Genomic DNA, 22,049 nt, shown 5'->3' with positions numbered 1-22,049 from the left:
TTCACAGATCTTGCGCTTTCGAATTCTTTTAAGGTGTGAAAATGTTTATTTATTGTTTTTAACACTGATAATGTTTTTCCGACATTGCGCTGTTAGAGTTATTGTAATAAACGAACAATTACGAGGAGGTTCTGGAAAGTTACTGGCTTCGCCCCCTCCAGTCCACATAAAATCTTGAATGTAGATACATGCTAAGGTATTTATCTTAGTATGTAATAGTATAAATATAAGTTTTTCGTGATTATTGTAACTATTTTTTTTATTTTTATTTATTTATTTTAACTTTTTTCAGGCTTGAAGCAGGCTGCAAGCACGTTTCACAGCTTTGGAGTGTCAGACCGTCATGAAGCTTCTTTTCATTCTTATTATTATTTTCAAGTGAAAGTCTGCAAAACACATTTACACTGAAATGTCTCAAACATTGGGGGAGTAATGTCCTTCTTACAGCAGCATTTAAGCCTGTATAGCTCGTTTCACTACTAGCCATTTACTGTTGAAGATAAACCCCGAAATGGGCGCCCTCTAACCTCAATCCGGCAAATCGTGATGCTGCCCATAAAGTGATCCTTGAGGACACACAAATATCAGGGGAAAAAATACTGAATATCTTACAGAAACGTGTTAGGTTCATTATAGCAGTATACCAGACATCTACAAGCTTTCAGCAAAGTGGGTGACAAAGTGTAAGAACGGTGATCAGAAGAAGGAACTAACTGAGGCATCAAAGGCAGTTTTGATTCGTTTTGAAACTAGTACTCCGAATTTTTTGGGCCAGATTAGTGATTGAGGATGACACCTTTTCACGATCCTAGGACCAGTCAATGATGTGGTGCCATTTTAGGTCTGGTGGCCAGAGAAGTTCCGACTCAGAAATGAGCGAAAAAGGTCATAGCTTCAATTTTCTGGAGCAAAGACTGTATTCTGTTAGTGGACTACCTGCCTCTGAACTTGCATCACGAGCGAGTATTATGCTAACTTACTGGGCCAGCTGCATGAAGCAATTAAGACGAAAAACTACGGAAAGTTGTAATCACCCTGGGATTCCAATTTGCCCACCATCGCCATAATGGCCTGACCTAACTCCTTCTCATTGTCACTGGTTCCCAAACTTGAAGAAACACCTCAAGGGACGCCATTTCGAGGACATTTTCGACATCTAACATGCTGCGGAGATCTGGTTTCAGGCACCCACCAAGGGTTAGAAAAACTGCAACAGTGTTGTATCAAGTGCTGTATCAGTACAAAGGGAGTATATATTAAATAACTGTGTGATTCATCTCTCTGGGTCTACTCTTTCTGGGCAAACCCAGATACATTTCAGCCCCCTGTCGTATTTCGTTATTCGAATACATTGTAATAAAGAATATTCGAATATGGAATTAGGAAGTTCTTTCAATCTATGCTATACCCTAGTATTGCATAACATTTAACAGAAAAATTAAACATTCACAAACTAGTGAATTAATTTATATTAAATTTTGGTTTAATTTAAAAAAATGTTATTGTTTTATTTCCATTTTAAAAAACTACCATGTTATGGCAGTCAAATACGGGCATAGAATATTCAATGAACTGAGATATTGATTTGTCCCTTAAAAAATCAAATTTACTGTATTTGTTGAACTAGTTGCAGTTTTAGGGTAAATATAAATCTGAATATAGGAAATAAATGTACACTCAAATGGAAAACAATCTATCAAAACTACTGGGATGGGGTAAATCTTACTGGATATCTGTTCATGACGATCCATCGGCTAGAAATCCTTTTTTTTTTTTTTCTCTCTCTCCATAAATTATGATACCTTGCTTTAATTGGAATTCCTTTCGAGAATTCAATGGTATGTTAGCTTTCGCTTTGTTGTAGGATACCAGTTTCTATGAACATAATGACGTCCTTCTGCATTACAATTATGTTCAAGGGTATATGGATTTGCAGTTTCTGATCACATGAATCAGCCAGCCCGGTCCCAAACATAACTCCGACGAATTTCTATCTATAGAGGAATATCAAGGATCTCGCATATGCCGAGATTAGGGATGTTGGGCGATCTCTGAAAGCACGCATCATAGATGTTAGTATCAGCCAGCATCATCGCAGACATTTTACGCTGAGTTTTACAAGAACAGAAATCAAACATGCTATTAATTTTAATAGATAAAACTGAGAACATCCTTAAAATATGAGTGGTTCAGAGTGAATATCCACAAAAAAACAAATTATAACTTCACAACCAATAAGAAATGTTCAATTCACGATAAAGGACTTGTAAAAAATTATGATCAATGCCGATGCCTTAAAACTCTTCCTCCAGGTCTACTACAAAGATACACGACCAGTTTTGTTAAATTATATTCCATTTGGTTTTCATTCGAGTCTCTCCACTTTTGTTCCACTTTGTATATTCTGTTCTTCTTCAATGAAAACCGAAACATAAGAATAACCTGAGTCACTTGAAAAATGAAAATGATATTAAACATTTATTTACTAACAATGAAAAACAATTTAGTATATAAAATTTGAATTGTTGATAAAATCCATGGATATAAAACAATTAGTAACCAAATTTTGAATTATTTTTGCAGTTAAAAGTTTTATGTTGGTAGTTTCTTAACTCTACGTTTCAATAAATGAAGACAAAGCTGCAGTGTGAAGTAAGTACAATCATTTTCACTACTTCTGAGTTATAAATAATATAATTTATAACAGCAAAATAAGTAACTACTGTAATACATTTCCAATTCTGAAATTAATAACGTTCGCTTCTCCTTTAATACTGATAAACGCAGTATCGAAAAAAATGGGTCAGACAAAATACTGCAGACAACAGGCAAATGGGTAGATTTAGGTAGATTTAATGGAAAAAGTTTTAAACGTAAGCTAATTTTTGAGTTTTTAAATTAGCTTCATATTACAATCGTTGGGTATTCCAATGTTACGTGTCGGACACTTGCCTCAGTTTATAATTGAATATGCAATTAACTATTTCTATGAAACTGTTTTACACCTTTGATATTCTGAAATCCGTCTATACCGGCAATTTTCTGTCACATGTGGGATATGCAATTAATTCACATCCAATTTTGGTTTGAGGATTGAAACAGTTAATTTAATGAAGGGCTAATATTTATAATGTTGGATTCGTTACTTATTGTAGATATGAATAGCAAAAATTAAACATACGAATATACGTAAAAAGTTTTTTTTTTTTTTTTAATTTTTTAAATAGGGCGACATGTGACATGTGGAGTAACACTGCCACGTATGGCATATACGGTAAAACCTGTTTTTAGCGTAATCAAATGAGACCAGCAAAAATTTCCGTTAAAGAAAAGTTTCTGGTTATCGAAATGTGAGAAAATTTGATACATTAGTACATACTGTACATATTAAGAAAACTCTCAACTTCTTCCCTTTTATCTCTTTATTTATATTCTTAAATAGAAAGCAGTGTGGGAACATTCATCCTGTAGTATTTCGCGCATGGGGAATCATCGTAGAAGAAAATAAATGGCTTTAAATTATATCAATATTAACAGAAGTGTCCGTTCTATACACAGGAGGAATAAAGTGCAATTAATATAAAATTATAAATTTCAATATTATTAAAATTGTCCCCTTTTTCCCTTAAGATTCGGAACTTTCGAAAACGCTGAATCACGTATTTTTAATAAACATATTGTGTACCGAAGAGCATCCACACACGCTGAGTACTCTCTGATTAAAGAAAGAGAAATTTGAATAATTTAGAAGTTTCTCCCTTTTCTTTCTTAGGAACGGAGTTCTCGAGAAAACGCTGAAACATGTATTCTTTTATTTTTAATTATTAGTTTATACACCGAGTTTCACACTTACACCTTAAGCGAATCTTCTGATTGGGTATTCTCTGAATAAAGAAATGGTAATTTGGATATTATAGAAATGATCCCCTTACCACTTTTTTTTTTTTTTTTTTTAAAGAAACATTGAAATATTTATTTCATTATTTTTAATTAAAGTTTATTTACCGAATTGCATAATTGCAACTTAAACCTATATTTACATTTATAACTCCCAGAATAAAGAAAATAAAGAGAAATTTGAAAGGGAATAGAAATGACCCCCTTAGAAACGGAAGCTTTCTAGACTCCGAAATACATTTCATTACTTTTAACTGCGAGCCTATATGCCGAATTTCATACAGCACCTCCAACTTAAGAAATATTTACATTTGGCGCTATCTGAGTAAAGAAAGATAAATATTACAGGAACGATACCCCTTTCCAATTTAGGAGTGGAGTTTTCGAAAACGCTGAAACAGGCCTTTTTAAAATTTTTCAATGAAGCATCTATTGCCTCTTTAAATTCAGGGATTCATGAAATATTACATTCTTGGCTGGGTTCCTGTCACCACGGCATGGCGCGTCCTCAGGTTGCGGATCGAGGAGAAGGCCTCTAGATATAGAGGTTAGCTGCGAATATACTGAATAAGCAGTCGCGGACAGACGACTAGGAGTGGTCCTCCAGCTTGGGGGTTTGGGTAAGGCTAACAACCTCATCCTGTAAAAAAAGGTACTTGTTCAGAAACATTCACAAAAGCCTCGGACAAGGACTGATAACTTGGCACGACATCAGCAAAAGAAAATGAACATAAGATTTGGAACATGGAATATTAGAAGTCTTTATAGGGCAGGCGCGTTAAAATCTGTAACGAGTGAGTTAGAGAAATACAGGATGGACTTAGTAGGAGTTCAGGAAGTTAGGTGGGAAGGAAATTGATCTGAGAATTCCGGAAATTTTACGTTCTTTTACGGGGAAGGAAATAAAAATCACCAGTTAGGAACAGGGTTTTTCGTTCACAAACGAATATTACCAGCAATTAAACGGGTTGAATTTGTTACTGACAGACTTTCTTTTATTACTCTTAAGGGACGGTGGTGTGATATTATTGTTTTAAATGTACATGCTCCAACTGAAGATAAGGGTGACGATATAAAAGATAGTTTTTACGAAGAAGTGGAACGGACATTTGACCAACTCCCACGATACCATATGAAGATTCTATTAGGGGATTTCAATGCGAAGGTAAGACGAGAGGATATTTTCAAACCGATAATAGGGAACGAAAGTTTGCATAAGGAAAGTAATGACAACGGTGTTAGACTCGTGAACTTTGCAACATCCAAAAACCTAATCGTGAAGAGTACAAAATTCCCACATCACGACGTTCATAAATACACTTGGACAACACCAGACGGAAAAACACATAATCAAATTGATTACGTTTTAGTAGATAGAAGAAGACAATCTAGCATAATTGACGTCCGGTCGTTTAGAGGGGCTGATTGTGACACTGACCACTACCTGGTAGTAGCGATAATACGGGAGAGATTATCGTTGAATAAAGGTAATATTCAATGTCCGAAAACGGAGAGATTTAATTTAAAGAAATTAGAAGAGAGCCAGGTAAGAGAGGAATACCAGATTGAAGTTTCGAATAGATTCGCGGTTTTAGAAGACTCGGAGTGCACTAGTGTTGAGGATACTTGGATTGAAATTAGAGATAGCATTAAAAGTTCAGCAATAGAAAAATTGGGACACGCGGAAATACGTAGGAACAAACCATGGTTCGACCAAGAATGCATTAAACTAGCAGAAAAGAGAAAACAGGCAAAATTACGGTGGCTACAAAATCCGAATGAAACAACTACACAAAATTTCGCAGATATCAGGCGGGAAACTTCCAAAACTTTTAGAACAAAGAAACGGGATTTTTTGAAAGCTAAAATTGAGGAACTTGAAGATAATAGTAAAAATAAAAATATTCGGGACATGTATAAGGGGATCAGCGAATTTAAGAAAGGCTATCAACCTCGTGCTTATATATTAAAGAAGTCTGACGGAACAGTTCTCACCGATACGGATAGCCTCTTAAATAGATGGAAAGATTTCTTTGACGATTTGCTCAACACGCAGCCAAAAACTAATGTGCGTGGAGAAAAGGAGATACACACCGCAGAACCGTATATTCCAGAATCCAATCGAATAGAAGTGGAAGCCGCTATAAAGAAACTGAAGAAACACAAATCTCCGAGTGTAGATGAAATTCCGGCTGAGTTAATTTTAGCTGGAGGCGAAAAATTGTGGAACAAGATACACAAACTCATTCTCCTTATCTGGAACAAGGAAGAATTGCCACAAGAGTGGAAAGAATCAATCATTGTTCCAATTCACAAGAAAGGCGACAAAACTGACTGTAATAATTATCGAGGCATTTCTCTTCTGTCAACATCCTATAAAATCCTTTCAAATATTCTGTTAGCAAGATTGACCCCATACGCAGATGAAATTATTGGAGATTATCAGTGCGGATTTAGACGAAATCGATCAACTATCGACCAAATATTTACCATTCGACAAATACTCGAAAAGAAGTGGGAATACAATACCCCGGTACATCAACTATTTATTGATTTTAGAAAGGCTTACGACTCGGTTAGGAGAGAAACATTATACAACGTTCTTACAGAACTTGGAATACCGAGAAAGCTAATTAGATTAATTAAGATATGTTTAAGTGAATCCCAAAGTAAAGTCTGGGTAGGAAAATTTTTGTCCACGAGCTTCCACGTCAAAAATGGCCTGAAACAAGGAGATGCGTTGTCGCCATTATTATTTAACTTTGTTCTGGAATACGCCATAAGGAAAATCAAAGATAGCAACCAGGGCCTAGAGTTGAACGGCATTCACCAGGTTATGGCATATGCTAATGATGTAAATTTAATAGGGGATGATAGGAGAACAGTAGAAATAAATGCAGAGATCTTATTAAACGCTTGCAGGGACATGGGTTTAGAAGTAAATGCAGAGAAAACTAAATACATGGAAGTGCGTCGGGACCGTAATACGGCAAATTGTGGAGGCGTTAAAATATTAAATAATGCTTTTGATAAAGTGGATACTTTCAAATATATAGGATCAATATTAACAGACGAAAATCATATTCACGAAGAAATTAAATGTCGACTAAAAGCAGGGAATTCGTGTTACTATTCGGTTCAAAATCTCTTGTCGTCGCGAATTCTGTCGAGGAATTTGAAGCTTAAAATATATAAAACGATAATCATGCCTGTTGTTCTGTATGGTTGTGAAACATGGTCGCTTACTCTGAGGGAAGAACATAGCCTGAAAGTATTTGAGAACAGGATCCTGAGAAGAATATTCGGACCCAAGAGGAACGAGAATGGGGAATGGCGGAAGCTTCATAACGAGGAACTACATAGTTTATACGGTTTACCCAACATTGTTAGGGTCGTCAAGTCTAGGAGGCTTAGGTGGGCAGGTCATGTAGCTAGAATGGAAGAAAGTAGAAACGCTTTCAAAGTCTTGACTGGTAGACCCATAGGAAAACGACCATTAGGAAGACCTAGGCGCAGATGGGAGGACAATATTAAGATGGATCTCGCAGAGATAGGAATACAAAGTAGAAACTGGATGCCATTAGCTAAGGATAGAAGTCAGTGGAGAGCTTTTGTGAACGCGGCACTGAACCTTCGGGTTCCATAGGCCATAGAGTTTAGTTTTTTTAATTTTAATCCCCTAAAGCCCCTTAGAATATATATTTCAATCAATCCTCTTTGTCATATCTCTTTGAGTTCGCGACAAAAGGAATAGTCTGTCCAAATTTCACATTTTTACCGATAGTATAGCTTGGGCTTTAATAACATTATGGGTAAAGCTATTTATTATCATTTCATGCATATTTCGTAGAAAACCACACTTATAAAATTTCAAAATATAAGAAAATGTTTGTTTATAAACAGTAACTCCTTAAATAACGAAATTATGATTTTGGAACATCAACTGTACGCCACTATCAAGTAAAATATATTTCCATGTAAATTAGTTGATTGTAATTACATTATCCAGATAAGTCCTTACAGAAGAATCGTCATCAGATGTGACGAGCAAATGACTGAGTTTATATTGCATAATGCGAAATGACTAATATGGGAGAACGGTAAATTGTGAGCATAATACTATGTAAAACAACATTTTTTGATAGATTAATGATACTCGAAACTGGTTTGGCTTAGCAGAGGATAGCATCAAACGGAGAGATTTTACTTCTATTGCGATGAACCGCCAAGTTATTTACGCCATAAAATACGTTCATTAATTGTTCTAAGAAATCAAACGCGGTAGTATTCGCAAAGAAATACGTAAAGCCTTAATTATCCAAGCTAATGTGAACCTAATTAACCTTGCGTAAGTCCGGGCTCGAATAATACACCTTTTGCAAAATGAAGGGTAGTACAATACGTATAGTAGTAAAGGTGCGAAACAGTTTCGAAAATAATTGTTGACAGGAGTACACGTGATTGCAGAGCTGTTTATTACTATGCGTGGGGACATAAAGGTTCATAAGGGAGAAAAACTGGAGAAAGAATGAACAGCAAGAGCAGATTGATAGCCGTGCGTATTAGAGCTTTATGCTGGTGATCCCGGAGTCAGGTGTTCGAAACTTCTCGATTTTTGAATATTTTTTTCTTATTTTGGTAAATTTATACTAATTACCGCGTCGCCTCGGCTTCTGCTCGTACACTACAACGCACGCCATTTAACACACGTGTTAGCTTTTCCTTTCCCTTTTCAGAACCACTTCGATTAACCTGGAATTTTATTAATCAGGGCTCGGATGTTACTAACACTAATGCTGTCTATAACTCAGGGAAAATACATAGAATAAAATTGGGATACTTTAAAGTAGTTATATGAATATCGATAATGTAGTGGTCATTTATTTTCCTACAGAATGATTCCCACTCAGCGAAATACTGGAATATTAGATAAGCGTCTAATTATATACAAATGAAATTGATGTAGTCTATTACAGCTACTACGTACTTCGAACTGATATTTTCATCATGTCGCTCTGATTAAAATGTGTATCCTAAGGAGGAAGGAGGGGTTCATAAAGTATGTAAAAGACAGAGCATGCCAGGAGAGAGACCATATGTTAGAGAGTTGCTTGAAATAGAACTCCTTATTGAAAATAAGTGAACTGCCCATATTTCCGACAACTCCACTCCTTACGGGGGAGGAGAAAGGAGTAGAAAGTAAACAAAAATGTGTGTAACCGACCTAAGTTGTCATTAAAGTATCAGAGACTGTTAGGCTTCCACATAGATTACTTTGAGTGTGTTCACTCATCTAGTACAGTCCATTCTTCCGCTACGGTTTCATATGACGACCAGCATTCTCCGTAATTGCTCAACAACGCACTTTCGAATCAAAAAGTCTTCTTTGCAGGTGTAGAACTGGTATTTTATTCCACTCCGGTTGCGACACTTTTCGGAAACCGAAAACTGTGCACACCTTACGAGAAGAAAGGCATTGTTTGGCAAATCTAAAAGCACAGTAGTCCAATGGGCTGATATCGGTTGAATGCCAACGATCACTTGACTATGTGATTGAACTTCTTATCCTAATGCGGATTTCATTGTTGCAAATATTCGCCCAAGACTTGCTTCTCGTAAAACATGGTATTGATTTTCCACTGTACAAAATCTTTCCACAACCACGAAACCATGTAGGTTACTTTCGTTTCAATGACGAATGAAATTGCTTCATCCTTTTGCATAGACATTTCTCTACGTTCGTCCATTTCACAATCGGTTAGATGCATACACGCCTGGTTGATAGCGATTACAAACTTCGACTGATCTTTCGCCAGGCAGCGCTCGTACAGCTTATTGCAGTTGGTTTTCCATCACACATACCTCGCATAGATATTTGCCTTATGAACCACTTCATAAGTATTTCTTCGTGAAAGTCAAGGTGGATAATTGGTTGGAACAAACCGAACAGAGTGGCTACAGAACGCTGTGTCAGTGGATTCTCGGAAGCTATCAATGTCTTAATTACCCACAATACCAATGGTGTCAGCTTCAATATGTCTGTTTCGGATGTGACTTAGTCGGTGATACACAGTACCTTTCACGTTTCTGTGCAGCGCATCCGTTGTATTGTGCCCTTTCCATTTTGTTTACAAAGAAGCTTATCAATCTCCCTATCACTAATAAATTTATATATACTACTTAAATACTTTTCTTTATTTTATCAAGTCACACAGAAGAAATAGCTGTAAACTCTTTCATTCAAATAGAGAGAACCTCATATTATTTAATGGAAATGAGTATTCATTAATCTAGACTAAAAAATAAACAGTATTAATCAGACAAAAACACGTTATACGAATATTTAAAATAACCTGTATTTTCTCACGTGTCAAATACAATATTGTGTGATATTTTTATTTATTTTTTTATTTTTTATTGTCTGTAAGTTAGGTATTGAATGCATTATCGAGAATAGGAAATTTTTGATGATAAATCATTTATAGAAGCAGAGAGACGAGAAATCCATTTTCTGAAACAATTCTAAAAGCAGTTACTAAAAATTAAATATTCGACAAAATAGTAGTTATGCCAAATAATGATCGAAAATTAATCTACAGAATAGTTTTAAGTCACGAAACAAAAACACTTTACAATTCGAAAAAAAATGTCTTGCTCTTTGTGGAATTATTCTAGAACTGATTTACTTTGCCCTTGCAATCTTCAACAAGAGGAAATAGTACATTGTACACGAAACTTATATATGAGCCCTGTTAGGGCTACTCTCTTTGTCCACGACAGCACCACAAAAATCAAATAATTAGTTGATAAGCTACCGTTAATGTAAAGCTAAAAACAAATAAAACTAGCACTGACGTAGAAGAACAAGAGCTGAAAGAAAAGCACATACAATGAAAGATTGTACTTCATGTCGCTCGCATGGGGAAAACTTGCGAGATGCACTGAGATCTAGTTGAGAAACCTGTGGGGAAAAAGGTCACCAAAAGGAAGATCTGTCCGTTCTGTCAAATGCACTATTTTATTTAACTGGTAGCTTTGTATTGTAGTTGGTGGGAGCATTAAAGTCAGTAGAGCAAAAATACGGTGGTCAGTTCCTTTTCCTTGTAACTCAAAGGGATATATGGAAAACTGAAAAATAGGGGAGCTGGAGTGGTGGGATGCATTGAGAAACAGAATAAGAATATCCATATCCAAGAACTGAGCAACTACAGCTTCGTAAAATGTCACATTATTGTACAATAAATACTTAACACCCATTTTTTCCTGTTTATTATCAAAATAATAGGAGTATAAAAAATAAGTTAATGGACTGTGATTAGTGCAGTATGACTGCCTAGTTTTCACCGAAACGTGGTTGAACGCTTTCCTACAAGATGAAGAACTTCCATTTTCATCTCATTTTAACATATATAGAAAGGATCGTGAATCCTCTCGTGGTAGTGTTATGTTTGTGTGAATAATAAATGGACCAGTAAAGTACGCCACGACCTAACTATAAATTGTGAAATTATATGGGATGAAGTTAATGTTACTAAAGGTAAGAAAGAGTTCTTTGGTTCTTACTATAGGCCACACAAAAATTCACCCTTAACCATCTTAGAAGCTTGCAGAGATTCTGTATTAGCAGCCCTCTCTTTAGGTGATGTGGTTTTAATGGGTAACTTGTCCATCAATTTGTCCATATATTGGATATCACCTGATATGGGGGTTCGTAAGTGTGGAAATGATGACTGGTTTTTGGATACCTTTATTCATGGTCTCTCCTTACATCAATATAATATGTTCAATACGCTAGGGGATAGTAACCTAGATTATGTTATCTCCTCTTTAAATGAGATTGACATAAATCTACGTATGAACTTTTTTTCTACTGACCATGATTCATTAGATATTACATTTTGTCCTAATATACGAACTTCTAACAGAAATTGTAGTCTTGCGGAACATGTTAATAGACTGTGGAAGAAGGCACCATGGGATGATATCTGCCATACCTTAGATCTTTTTCCATGGTGTTTGTTGGAAAATGGTACCATCGATAATGCTACAGCGCTTCTTACTGAGCTTGGGCTTGGCATATCGACGACTTTGTAGCTGCTGTTGAAGACTTTGTTCCTCAAAAACCACAAAAAATGATCTAGGTTCCCTTCTTGGTTTGATACTGAGATTCGGTCTGCTCTGAAAAACAAGAGGTTCGCGTGGTCACTCTGGAAACAACATCTAAACCAGTTTACTTACAATAGTTTCTCGCAAAGTCGTCGACACGCCAAGTTCCTACTTAGAAAAAAACACAATAGTTACATCTCCAACATTGCAACTTCGTTTTGTTCGAGACCCAACACGTCTGGTCTCTCATTAATTCAAGGAGAAATAAAACTAGTATACCCATGAACGTCAACTATGCTGGGAGCACTGTTACTGGAGAACACAGAGCTGAATCATTCAATGACTATTTTTGCAAAACTTTCTCCACCCAGACGGTACCAAATCCTCTTCCTGCTCTTGAAGCTATGTTCGCATTCCCTATGACAAATTCCTGTCTTTACTAAAGGATTATTTTACTAATCGTATGCAACGTGTTGTTATGCCAGATGCTTCATCCAAATTTGTCCCAGTTCTGTCTGGAGTTCCCCAAAGTAGTGTTCTAGGACTATTGCTATTTCTTCTTTACATGGATGTTCTCCCTTCCTTCCTGTCTTTACCATCTACGAACGTTCTTCTCTTTGCTGATGATGGTAAAATTTTCCATAAAATCTCTACCATAGATGATGCCCTACTATTTCAACAAATTCTTACTAAACTTACGGACTGGTGTACGACTTGGAATTTAAAACTAAACACTAAAAAATGTTGTACTCTTAGTATTTCTTTGCAGAAAAATAAAATTTATCACAAATATTGTATTAATAACAGTCCTATCGAAAGAGTCGCTACACATAAAGATCTCGGAGTATTATTCGATGAGAAACTTACATTTGCTGATCATATCACCTTTACTGTTAAGAGTACTATGAGAATACTGGGTATTCTTTACAGATTTACTGAAATTCGCGATCTCAAATCACTCAGTACTTTCTTCAAAGCTTTTGTACCTCCTAAAATCAAATATTGCTCACCGATATGGGATATGGCCTCTGCTTCAAACTTATCCCATTTTGATTCTGTCCTTAACTTCTTTTTTGCTACTGTGAAACAAAGAGTTCCTTCAGTGCGTAGTCTTAATAAAACAGAGCTCCTAAATAAACTCAATATTCAGACTCCACTTACTCGACGTATGGTACCGGACTTGCTGTATCTTCATAAAATTATCAATGGGAAAATTAACTCCGAATTGTTGGTCTTCGTTCTCAATTTTCGCGTACCTTCTCGCCTTGCTCGCAGTCATACATTACTTACATATACAACGCCCAGATTATCAATTATACAACGTTCCTTACACTTCAGGCTGGCATCATTGTCTAATAGTTATTGTCAGATGTTATTTTTGACTCTGAAAATCATTTTAAAAACAAGTTAAAGTCTCTGTAAATATGGTACACATTCTATATATATATATATTTGTAATTTTTTATTTTTTAATTTTTTCTTTCTTTTTTTATTATTTCTTATATACGTTGTTACATTGTTTCAGTGTAAAATGGACATTGATCTGTATCTGAAACATTTGTAAATAAATAAATAAATAAATAAATAATACTATTACTGGAACTAAGGGAAATAGTTACTACATTAAGATCTCAACAATTCTAGGTATAAAGTTGAACATTGATGTTTGTTTGTTTATTCCTTACACAAATCCACAACGTTAGTTTGTTATTTAGAATATATTAGACGTATTCCAAGGAGGAGAGGAGGTTAAAATATACCATTCAAACATATTTCCCATAAACCTTATACTTCCCGTGCGAAGAACGAGTATTCTTCAACACCGCTGGCTTGGCATACTTCTAGGTAACTGTAGGGAAGATAAGGTAGAACACAAAAGACCGTAAGCTACAGTATGCGGCAAAATAAACAGTACTGAAATTCGCGTGCAAATGGCGTGCAGGCGCAATGTGGTATGAGCTGTGAGCGGCACACTGTATGCTTAGCTGTGTGTGGACTAGCGGAGTATGCACTTGGAGCGAAGATCATGTTTCTCACAACAGAGAAGAAGGTATTTTAGAGCACTACTTCCGCTCATATGGTGTGGGCCAGCATCGCACTGCAGAAGATGAGTGGAGATGCCTCCATGTGGGATATACAAAGGAAGCAATTTTCCGAATAGATAATACCCTACCACTTTACTGGAGTTAAGAGAGAAGATTCGATCATTTGTTTTGTTGTTCCAGCAAGCCGTGTTCACTAACATGTTCATCGATCTACAGAGCGGCTAAGAATGTTAGACGTAATGGTCAACATTTTGAACACGTGATATACAGGCTCGATTCCTCTTGAATTTACAATTTGTGTTGAGTAACAATTAGTTGACATCCTTTTGACATTTCTTATGTTTCATTACGTTATACAAAAGTAAATAAATAAATATCAACGATATGATTTCAGTACTGTTTGTTTTGCCGCATATTGTACTTGGAATTTTTTTGTGTGTCTCATAAGGGAGGAGAAGGGTTCAGAATGTAAAAACAGAGTATCTCCGGAAAGCCCTCATATTAGGAAGATAAAATTTGGTATATAAATTCCTCATTAACAGTAAGAGGACATGTGCACCAGCATGTTTTTCGAAAATAATGCTTCTAAGGAGGTAAGGATGGTGGGGGAAGGATTTCTAGAATATTGTTTGAATGTTTGTCCGCTATATAAATGCAGACCATTAAACCATCTAAAATACATTTTGGAAAATAGTTAGCCCCTCAAATTAGGGAGATGAAATTCAGTATATAAACTCCTCATTAAAAAGATTGGACACATGTCCCCAACATTTTCGAAACCTGGTGTGTGAAAGAATTATAGTTTCTTATATTTTACCCGAGTAACGCCGGTTACTTCATCAGCTAGTTATAAATAATCATAGCTACCCTTGCTTATAAGGATACTTCCATAATTTTAATGCATTTTACATTTATTTTATGTGGTAACATTTTCCACCAACAATAAGAAAAGAAAAAATGAAGGACACATCGAATGATACAATTTCCAGTTAGACAATAGTATCGGAACAAGAGATGGCCCACGCGTGATATACCATTCCTATCCAGTTAACGTGACATATAACAAAATGCTTGACCAGGATTAACAGACTGGATGTTAACAACTACTCCATGTCAAGTGGTTTAGAACTATAGTCATGAAAAGGTGTAAAATCATCTAAAGCTAATAAAAGATCTTGTGTCTCGTAATGAAAGAAGAAAAAAGAAATCTTACCTTTCTTGTTTAAGTTTCTTTCTAATTTCTTCGTCTTTAATTTTTCTCCAAGTTTCAAAAGGCATAGCATCTTTCAATTTTTCTTCTTTCGCTTTTCTCTTTGCCTCCAATTGTCTCTGTCGCTTTAGTTTTGATTTCGTCCTTTCCTCTTCTAGCTTCTTATCTACACGTTGTTTCCAGGACTGAAATACCTGTAAAGAAAAAGGAAAAATTAAAATTTATCTTATTGTAATTTGTATGTCTGTAAATTTAGTTTCTTACTAGACCATAATATCGTTAAAAAAATATTATTAAGAATGTTAAACAATAAACGAATATCGTCTCTATTAAATACCCAGCAATCAGTAACAAACGAAGACTGATTACTTGTCATGCTAATATAATGACATCATCATCTTGGCAATTTTATTGAACTGCGAACAGAGCTGAAATTGTTGAACAGAAGGATGCTAACAAGATAACACATAATTGCAGGTTCGTCTTAGTGTGCTGATTTGGAGTTTTAACATTGCTTGTTACCAAGTCAATATGAGATGTGAATCTACAGCTTTAGGATCGGAACTACATAAGCTCTCACCGAGAATAGAATCCAGATCTCCTGCAACAGTTGTAACATATGAAGGGTAAGGGAAAAAAAGAAGGAATGTCACAAAATTGCTTTTTCGAGAAAACGGCGTTTCAATATTGAAAACAGCGTAAAAAGAATAGGGTTAGTAAAATTTTTTGCCCCTTTTTACATGGATATTTCTACATCTACGCATGCAGGGTATATATAGTTAAATAGTACCAAGAGTCACCAACAGATAGGACAAAGCACCCGAAAAAGCACGCATGTGGACATTCCTTGTTTTTCCCCTTACCCTTCATATAATACATGGATTTTATGTCACTGGTTATTAGATATTTATAGAAAAGGTGTCTCTAGAATAATTTATATTATTATATTATTTTGTACCGAAAAAGCTTTTTTGTTCTTGCCTATTCTTTTGTTTTTGTTGGTTATGCCCTCTAGTGGGACGTACTAGCACGACGGAGGAGCTCTCTCTATAGGTGGCCATAGTTGTGCTGGAACGTTCGAGGGAGGAAGTATAATGGTTGTGTTTCGCTACTATTATCATAATTTGTGATCGAGCTATTATATCAAAAAAGGTTATAAAATATATATAATCTACGAGTGATAGTCAAAGTATAATTCTGTTGAAGTTTAAAATTCGAATGTATTCATGAAGTTTAAAGTGAAGTGTTGTAACCTCATGTCGGCTAGTTGTTCTTTTTGATAGCACGGATTGGCTTAATAAGGCAGCGAGGTACGTAAGTTATATGCTTTTCCTTCCTTTATCATATTATTCTTACATTTAAAGCGCAGTTTGCCATTTTGTTAGTTTTAGGCACTTTGCCTATAGCTTTCCTACGTTTTTCTCAATTGAATTAGATTCCTGCATTATTACCAATCTGCGTGACTAATTAGAACAGGTTAGCTGTTACTGAGGCTGAATAGTTTACGTTGTTAATTGGATAATAGTCTAAGATTGAATCTATTTAAATTCTCTTTCCGCTATCACGAAGACTATAATGCAATACTGATTGTTGAATTGTTAAATATATGTTGATTATTGGGTTCTTAAAAGTTTAAATATACTGTTTGAATTTCTAATGGAGATCGGTTGTACGAGTATTATTTTATAAACTCAAATCCTACTACTACTATTCAGAGATTTATTTTCATAGTTTGCTTGTTAGTAGCGATAATAGATTACGTATCCTTTCTATATTTCAGTGTGGAATTACGAAACCACTAAAATTAATATCGATCGATGTGTTCTCCTCTCCCACCCATACCTATACGCTAGTTTTCGAATCTGAGGTTATATATGATTTAAATGAAATTACTAAGATACCGAAATTAGCGTAATATAAGTATGGTTACACAGTACAAACATTTAACATTTAACATACAGCCACGAGGAATCTTTCTCATTTTTCTAGCTAATGAGAACAGCACATAATTGGAACAATGTCAAAAAATCTGTTCTACGAACAAAAACTTGACTAAATATTTCATTTTTTTTTTTTTCATTAATACACTACGGATGAAAAACTGTAAAATTAATTATATACAAGGTGTAACATAAATGTACGGCCAGAAGTGACGAGGTGGTTGCGGACATCCAATTAAGTAAAAATGTTCCTATAACCATGAGTCCGATGCCGCTTCGTTTCCGAGATACAGGGTGTTCAAATGTCGATTCCCTCCATTGGCTTACTACGGGAAAATGAATGGAAATGTTCAATATTACACGAATATTACAATCAAATGAAATTATTATTACGGAAATATTACATTTACACTAACATAGAGAATGAAACTAATCAACATTTGAGGCTATTGGTTGTCAGTGTTCCCAACCTGATACAAAGTCTTATTTTTCAAATAGCAGACATCAACACGTTAGCATATGATTGCTGACATCAAAACGTTTCTAAACATAGGGTAGATTCCGCTTCATTTTCGAAAGACAAGGCGTCCAAAGTGTGAAGTCAATTAGTGGCTCACAATAGTAAACAACGGTTCATATATCACAACTATTGTATGTTTCCAAAGATAAGTAATTGAGAAAGGTATTCGATGGAGGCCACAGCGTTCGTTTATATCACGCATAAACTTAGGACGACAGTGATCGTAAAGATAGTGACGAAATGTATTACAAGAAATGTTCGAAGTGATCATCTTCAGCGCGTGTACACACTTCCATTCTTCGTTGCATTGATTGCCTGATGCACTGGTGTACTCCCCCAGTATTTTGGATTGTTTCGCAATCAGCATGAATACGATCGCGAGGCGTATCCACGTCTGGTACTGGGGTAACATACACAAGTGACACAATAACACTTTCATGCAAGAGTTGTGATCTATGAACCGTTGTTTCCTATTGTACACCGTTAATTGACTTCACACTTGGACGCCTTGTCTTTTGAAAATGAAGCGGAATCTGCCCTATATTTAGGAACGTTTTAATGTCAGCAATCATTGCTAATGTGTGGACGTCTAGTGCTATTTGAAAACATAACACTTTGTACCAGGTTGGCAACACTGAAAATCCAACAACCTCAAATGTTGGTTAGTTTCATTCTCTATGTTAGTGTAAATGTATTTGCACAGGCATAATTCCACTTGATTGTATTATTCCTGTAATGTTGAACATTTCCATTCACTTTCCCATAGTGAGCCATTGGAAGGTCAAGACATTTTAACATCCTGCATCTCGGAAACGAAGTGGCATCGGACCTATGTTTATAGGAACATTTTTACTTATTTGGATGTCCACAATCACCCTGTCACCTTTGGCCATGCATTTATGTTACACCCTGTATATTTCTTTAATGTTTCTACAAATATTTCGTTGGTTTTACAACACTCATGAATAATTCTATATTCCTTCAATAAAGCAAAACAGAAGACAATTTCTCATTCCAATTCTTCCCTTTTACATAGCCAACCTTTACTTTGCGCACGAGGCTTTCAACCACAGGTGGACTATACAAGAAGTAAGTTCTTTAAACAAATAATAGGCTTAGAAAAAGAAAATAATATATTCATACTTAATATCCTCAAAACTACTAACTTCATGCCTTACATTTCGTCTATATTCGACAGACTTTGTCGAAGAAACCGGGAAAGATAAATAACATACAACATACAAAATTTGCTTATATTAATGTCTGCTTCTTCAAAATGATGTCTTTAAGTATTCTTCGTGGGAAATGGGGATAGCATGATGCATGAAGACAGTTAACGCCATGTTGATGTAACAAGTATTATAAAAACAGCATTGATAAAGCTTTCTTTGCTATCCCTTCTTGTTGCCGTATCTAATTTTAGTTTTATCTTGATTTATCCAACGAAGTCTGTTACCACAGAACAATGTTGAAACAAGTGACGACACTAGTTAAGAATGTTAAGCTAAGATCATTCTGCTATTATTTTCATGCATACCGCACTGCGAAATTCGAAGCAAACATTGAACTCCACGTTCTTACTATTACACTATTACATTGGTGCGACTGCAGGTCCACTTTGATGTCCGTTAGGAAACTCACCTCAGGAACACAAAAAAGAGATGGGTTGTCTAACATCACAAACTCTGTACAAGTCCAGCAAACGGTTGGAATACTAGATAGTCAAGGGACAGTGCGTTGTTGAAGAGGTTCATATGAAAGTGCACTATGGAGAACACATTATTGCGAGTGACATTTTTTTACGAACTCGAACTGGAAGATTCTGCACAAGCCGCAAACCATAGGCACCATAGCTGAACTCCATAGACACCGACGAACATTATGATTGAATGACCTCCTCTAGAAGACCGTGGAAGCTCACCCTGCTATTGCAAATGAGTTAGCCATACGTCATACCGCTGTCGTTCGCGGTTCCGTGCAATTGGTACTGTGAAAAAGTCGACTTGTTGGTGTTCCATAAGCTGACACCGACCAACTACAATCGCCGTGTGGAAATGTGTACTTCTTTGAGTGAAAGGAATAACCGGAGAAGTTTCCTGCATCGGACTGTCACGTCAGATGAAAAATGGAACTGCTATGACAATCGTACACGATGAGGATAATGGTTGGATCGCTTTAAACGTCCACGATGATTTCCTACACCACCTCTGCACCCAAAGAAGGAGTTTTGTTGCTGATATGGTGGGAATGATCCATCAATCTTTCTCAAGCGAGGCGACACCATCAATGCCGATTGTTACAGTGCTAAACTCCATGACATGTGCAGCAAACTTGTTCGGAAGTATGCAGCAATGGCAACGCACATGGTATCCTCATATTAGACGATAATATCTATCCACATGTCGAGTAAGGAATGGTGCAGGCTCACCATGAGTTGCAGTATGAAACTCTTCCTCATCCACTGTATTCCCCCCGATATTTCTCTCATTGACCACCATCGATCACTTCCTGGGAGGGAAGATCTTCCTTGGTGATTGGGCGGTACAACGCGTAGTTGAAGACTTCTTCGTATACCAGACTTCAGACTTCTTTCGCCACGAATTGCAAATTTCGACTATTTTGATTAACCAAGAACTGCAGTTTTAGTTTCATTAGGAAGGGAAGGGGGGGGAGCTTTGTAAATGGCGTAGTTGGGGAGGATATTTCATTCACATCAATCTAGTAGTCACTTTTTGTATTTCTACTTCTAGATAATGGTTTGCTTTAAGTATGCACAAAAAAAAAAAAAAAAGTTTTATCATGAATTATATGAGTTGCCCAGAAAAAGATTCTACTATATCTATAAGGAACACAGACCAATGATCTTACACCATACCCAATTGTTTTGTTTTGTACACAACTAAATTAATAACATAAAGATGTGTCGATATTCAAAGTGAAATTATTGAGCATTACATTCTGCTTATTCCTTTTAAGTGGCACGTCACTTTGATTTCAAAAAGTCACAATGCTACATGAGACTAACTGAAATACTGTCTTTACTGAAAGGACGCATGTTAATAGCTCTCGTTTTGATTAGGGGAGAAAAGAAAGAAACAAATACAGAAACTTTTTTTTTTTAATTTAGGTTATATTATTTTCTTACAAACTACTCTTGAAAAATTATTGGAATATGCAAATTGTAATCGTTTTTAGGTTACCTTAAAGATTTACCCTATTAACTATAATTTACATATGATTATAACCACAACTTTCAGATGCATGGAATTGGGTCGGTAAATTTAAAAGAATATCCCTTTCTTGTCTTGAATTTAATAGATGTTGTGATATTAAAAAGGCAAATATAGCCTGATAAAAATTTGTGTATTTCTGCTGTCTCAACGGAGGAATGGTGTTGGAAGACGGTGTGTCAGTTTTACAACCTAAAGGGAAGCACTGTCCATGGAACATAAAACTGTTCAAGTTATATCTTCCGCTTTCTCAGCCTCTAGACCGTCCCATATGTGTTTCATATATTCAAACACACACACACACACACACACACACACAAAAAAAAAAAAAAATTAAACCATGTGATATATTTTCCATGAAGGATTTTCTTTCTTTCGATCTAATATAGTAATGAAAAAAGCCTTATAAGCGAAAAAGGAATCAATTCAAGATTTTGATGTTCAATTTAGGCATTTCACGGTTGATCATGTCTAAGTAATAAATTTTGGATGTCCAACTTCGTCTATATAAATGTACATACCTCTGAGCGGATCGGAAAAAATACCTTGTTTTACGAATTTTTTTATTCCAATGAGACGGTTTCAATGCTGGATAACACTTTCACCGATTACATCTAAAAGTTGTTGAACTGGAAGTATATAATATGGTTCTTTCCTTTGTAACTGTACCAAAATTTTGCTTAAAATATTTTTCGTATAAACGCAAATTCTGCGTTGGTGCATTATGTGACGTTCATCTGAATTTGTACACTTTGTGCGGTGTATGCTTCTTGTTGATCGTGCTGCCGCCTGGTGGTGCTAAAAGTCAGATTAGAAGAAAAGGAAAAGGAAAGAATGGAGTTTTTAGTTGGACTTCAATGTGTGTTGGTGTGTGTGAAACATGATTCAGCAATTTTCTTTTGCTGATCATGTTATGATCTTGTTACCAGACGTTATGTAAAAAGGAGTGCTAGTTGTCATATGATTTGGAAAATCTATCGTTATCTTCGAATATGCGTAAAACTCATTAAAAATAGTATTGCAAAACTGAATATTTTGGTGATTTTAAGTAAGTCATTATTAAAGTAAATCGACCCCAAGAATATTTTATAACGACGAGAG

The 22,049-nt window shown here is 35.7% G+C and overlaps 1 protein-coding gene across 2 annotated transcripts in view; it reads right to left on the bottom strand.

Annotated features, from left to right (window-relative positions):
• LOC145690315 (uncharacterized) overlaps positions 1-22,049 on the bottom strand; it is a 59,794-nt gene that overhangs the window by 5,727 nt on the left and 32,018 nt on the right. For both annotated transcript variants that reach the window (XM_081765106.1, XM_081765097.1), the window contains one exon: positions 15,262-15,452. In XM_081765106.1, the coding sequence (XP_081621232.1) occupies positions 15,262-15,452 (191 nt within the window). The remainder of the gene's footprint in view (positions 1-15,261; positions 15,453-22,049) is intronic.

This window comes from Thermobia domestica, chromosome 1 (genome assembly GCF_964235325.1).
Source record: "Thermobia domestica chromosome 1, izTheDome1.hap1.1, whole genome shotgun sequence".
Classification (NCBI taxonomy): Eukaryota; Metazoa; Arthropoda; class Insecta; order Zygentoma; family Lepismatidae; genus Thermobia; species Thermobia domestica.
Note: the sequence above shows the minus strand (reverse complement) of the source record. Positions and strands in the feature narration are given on the sequence as shown.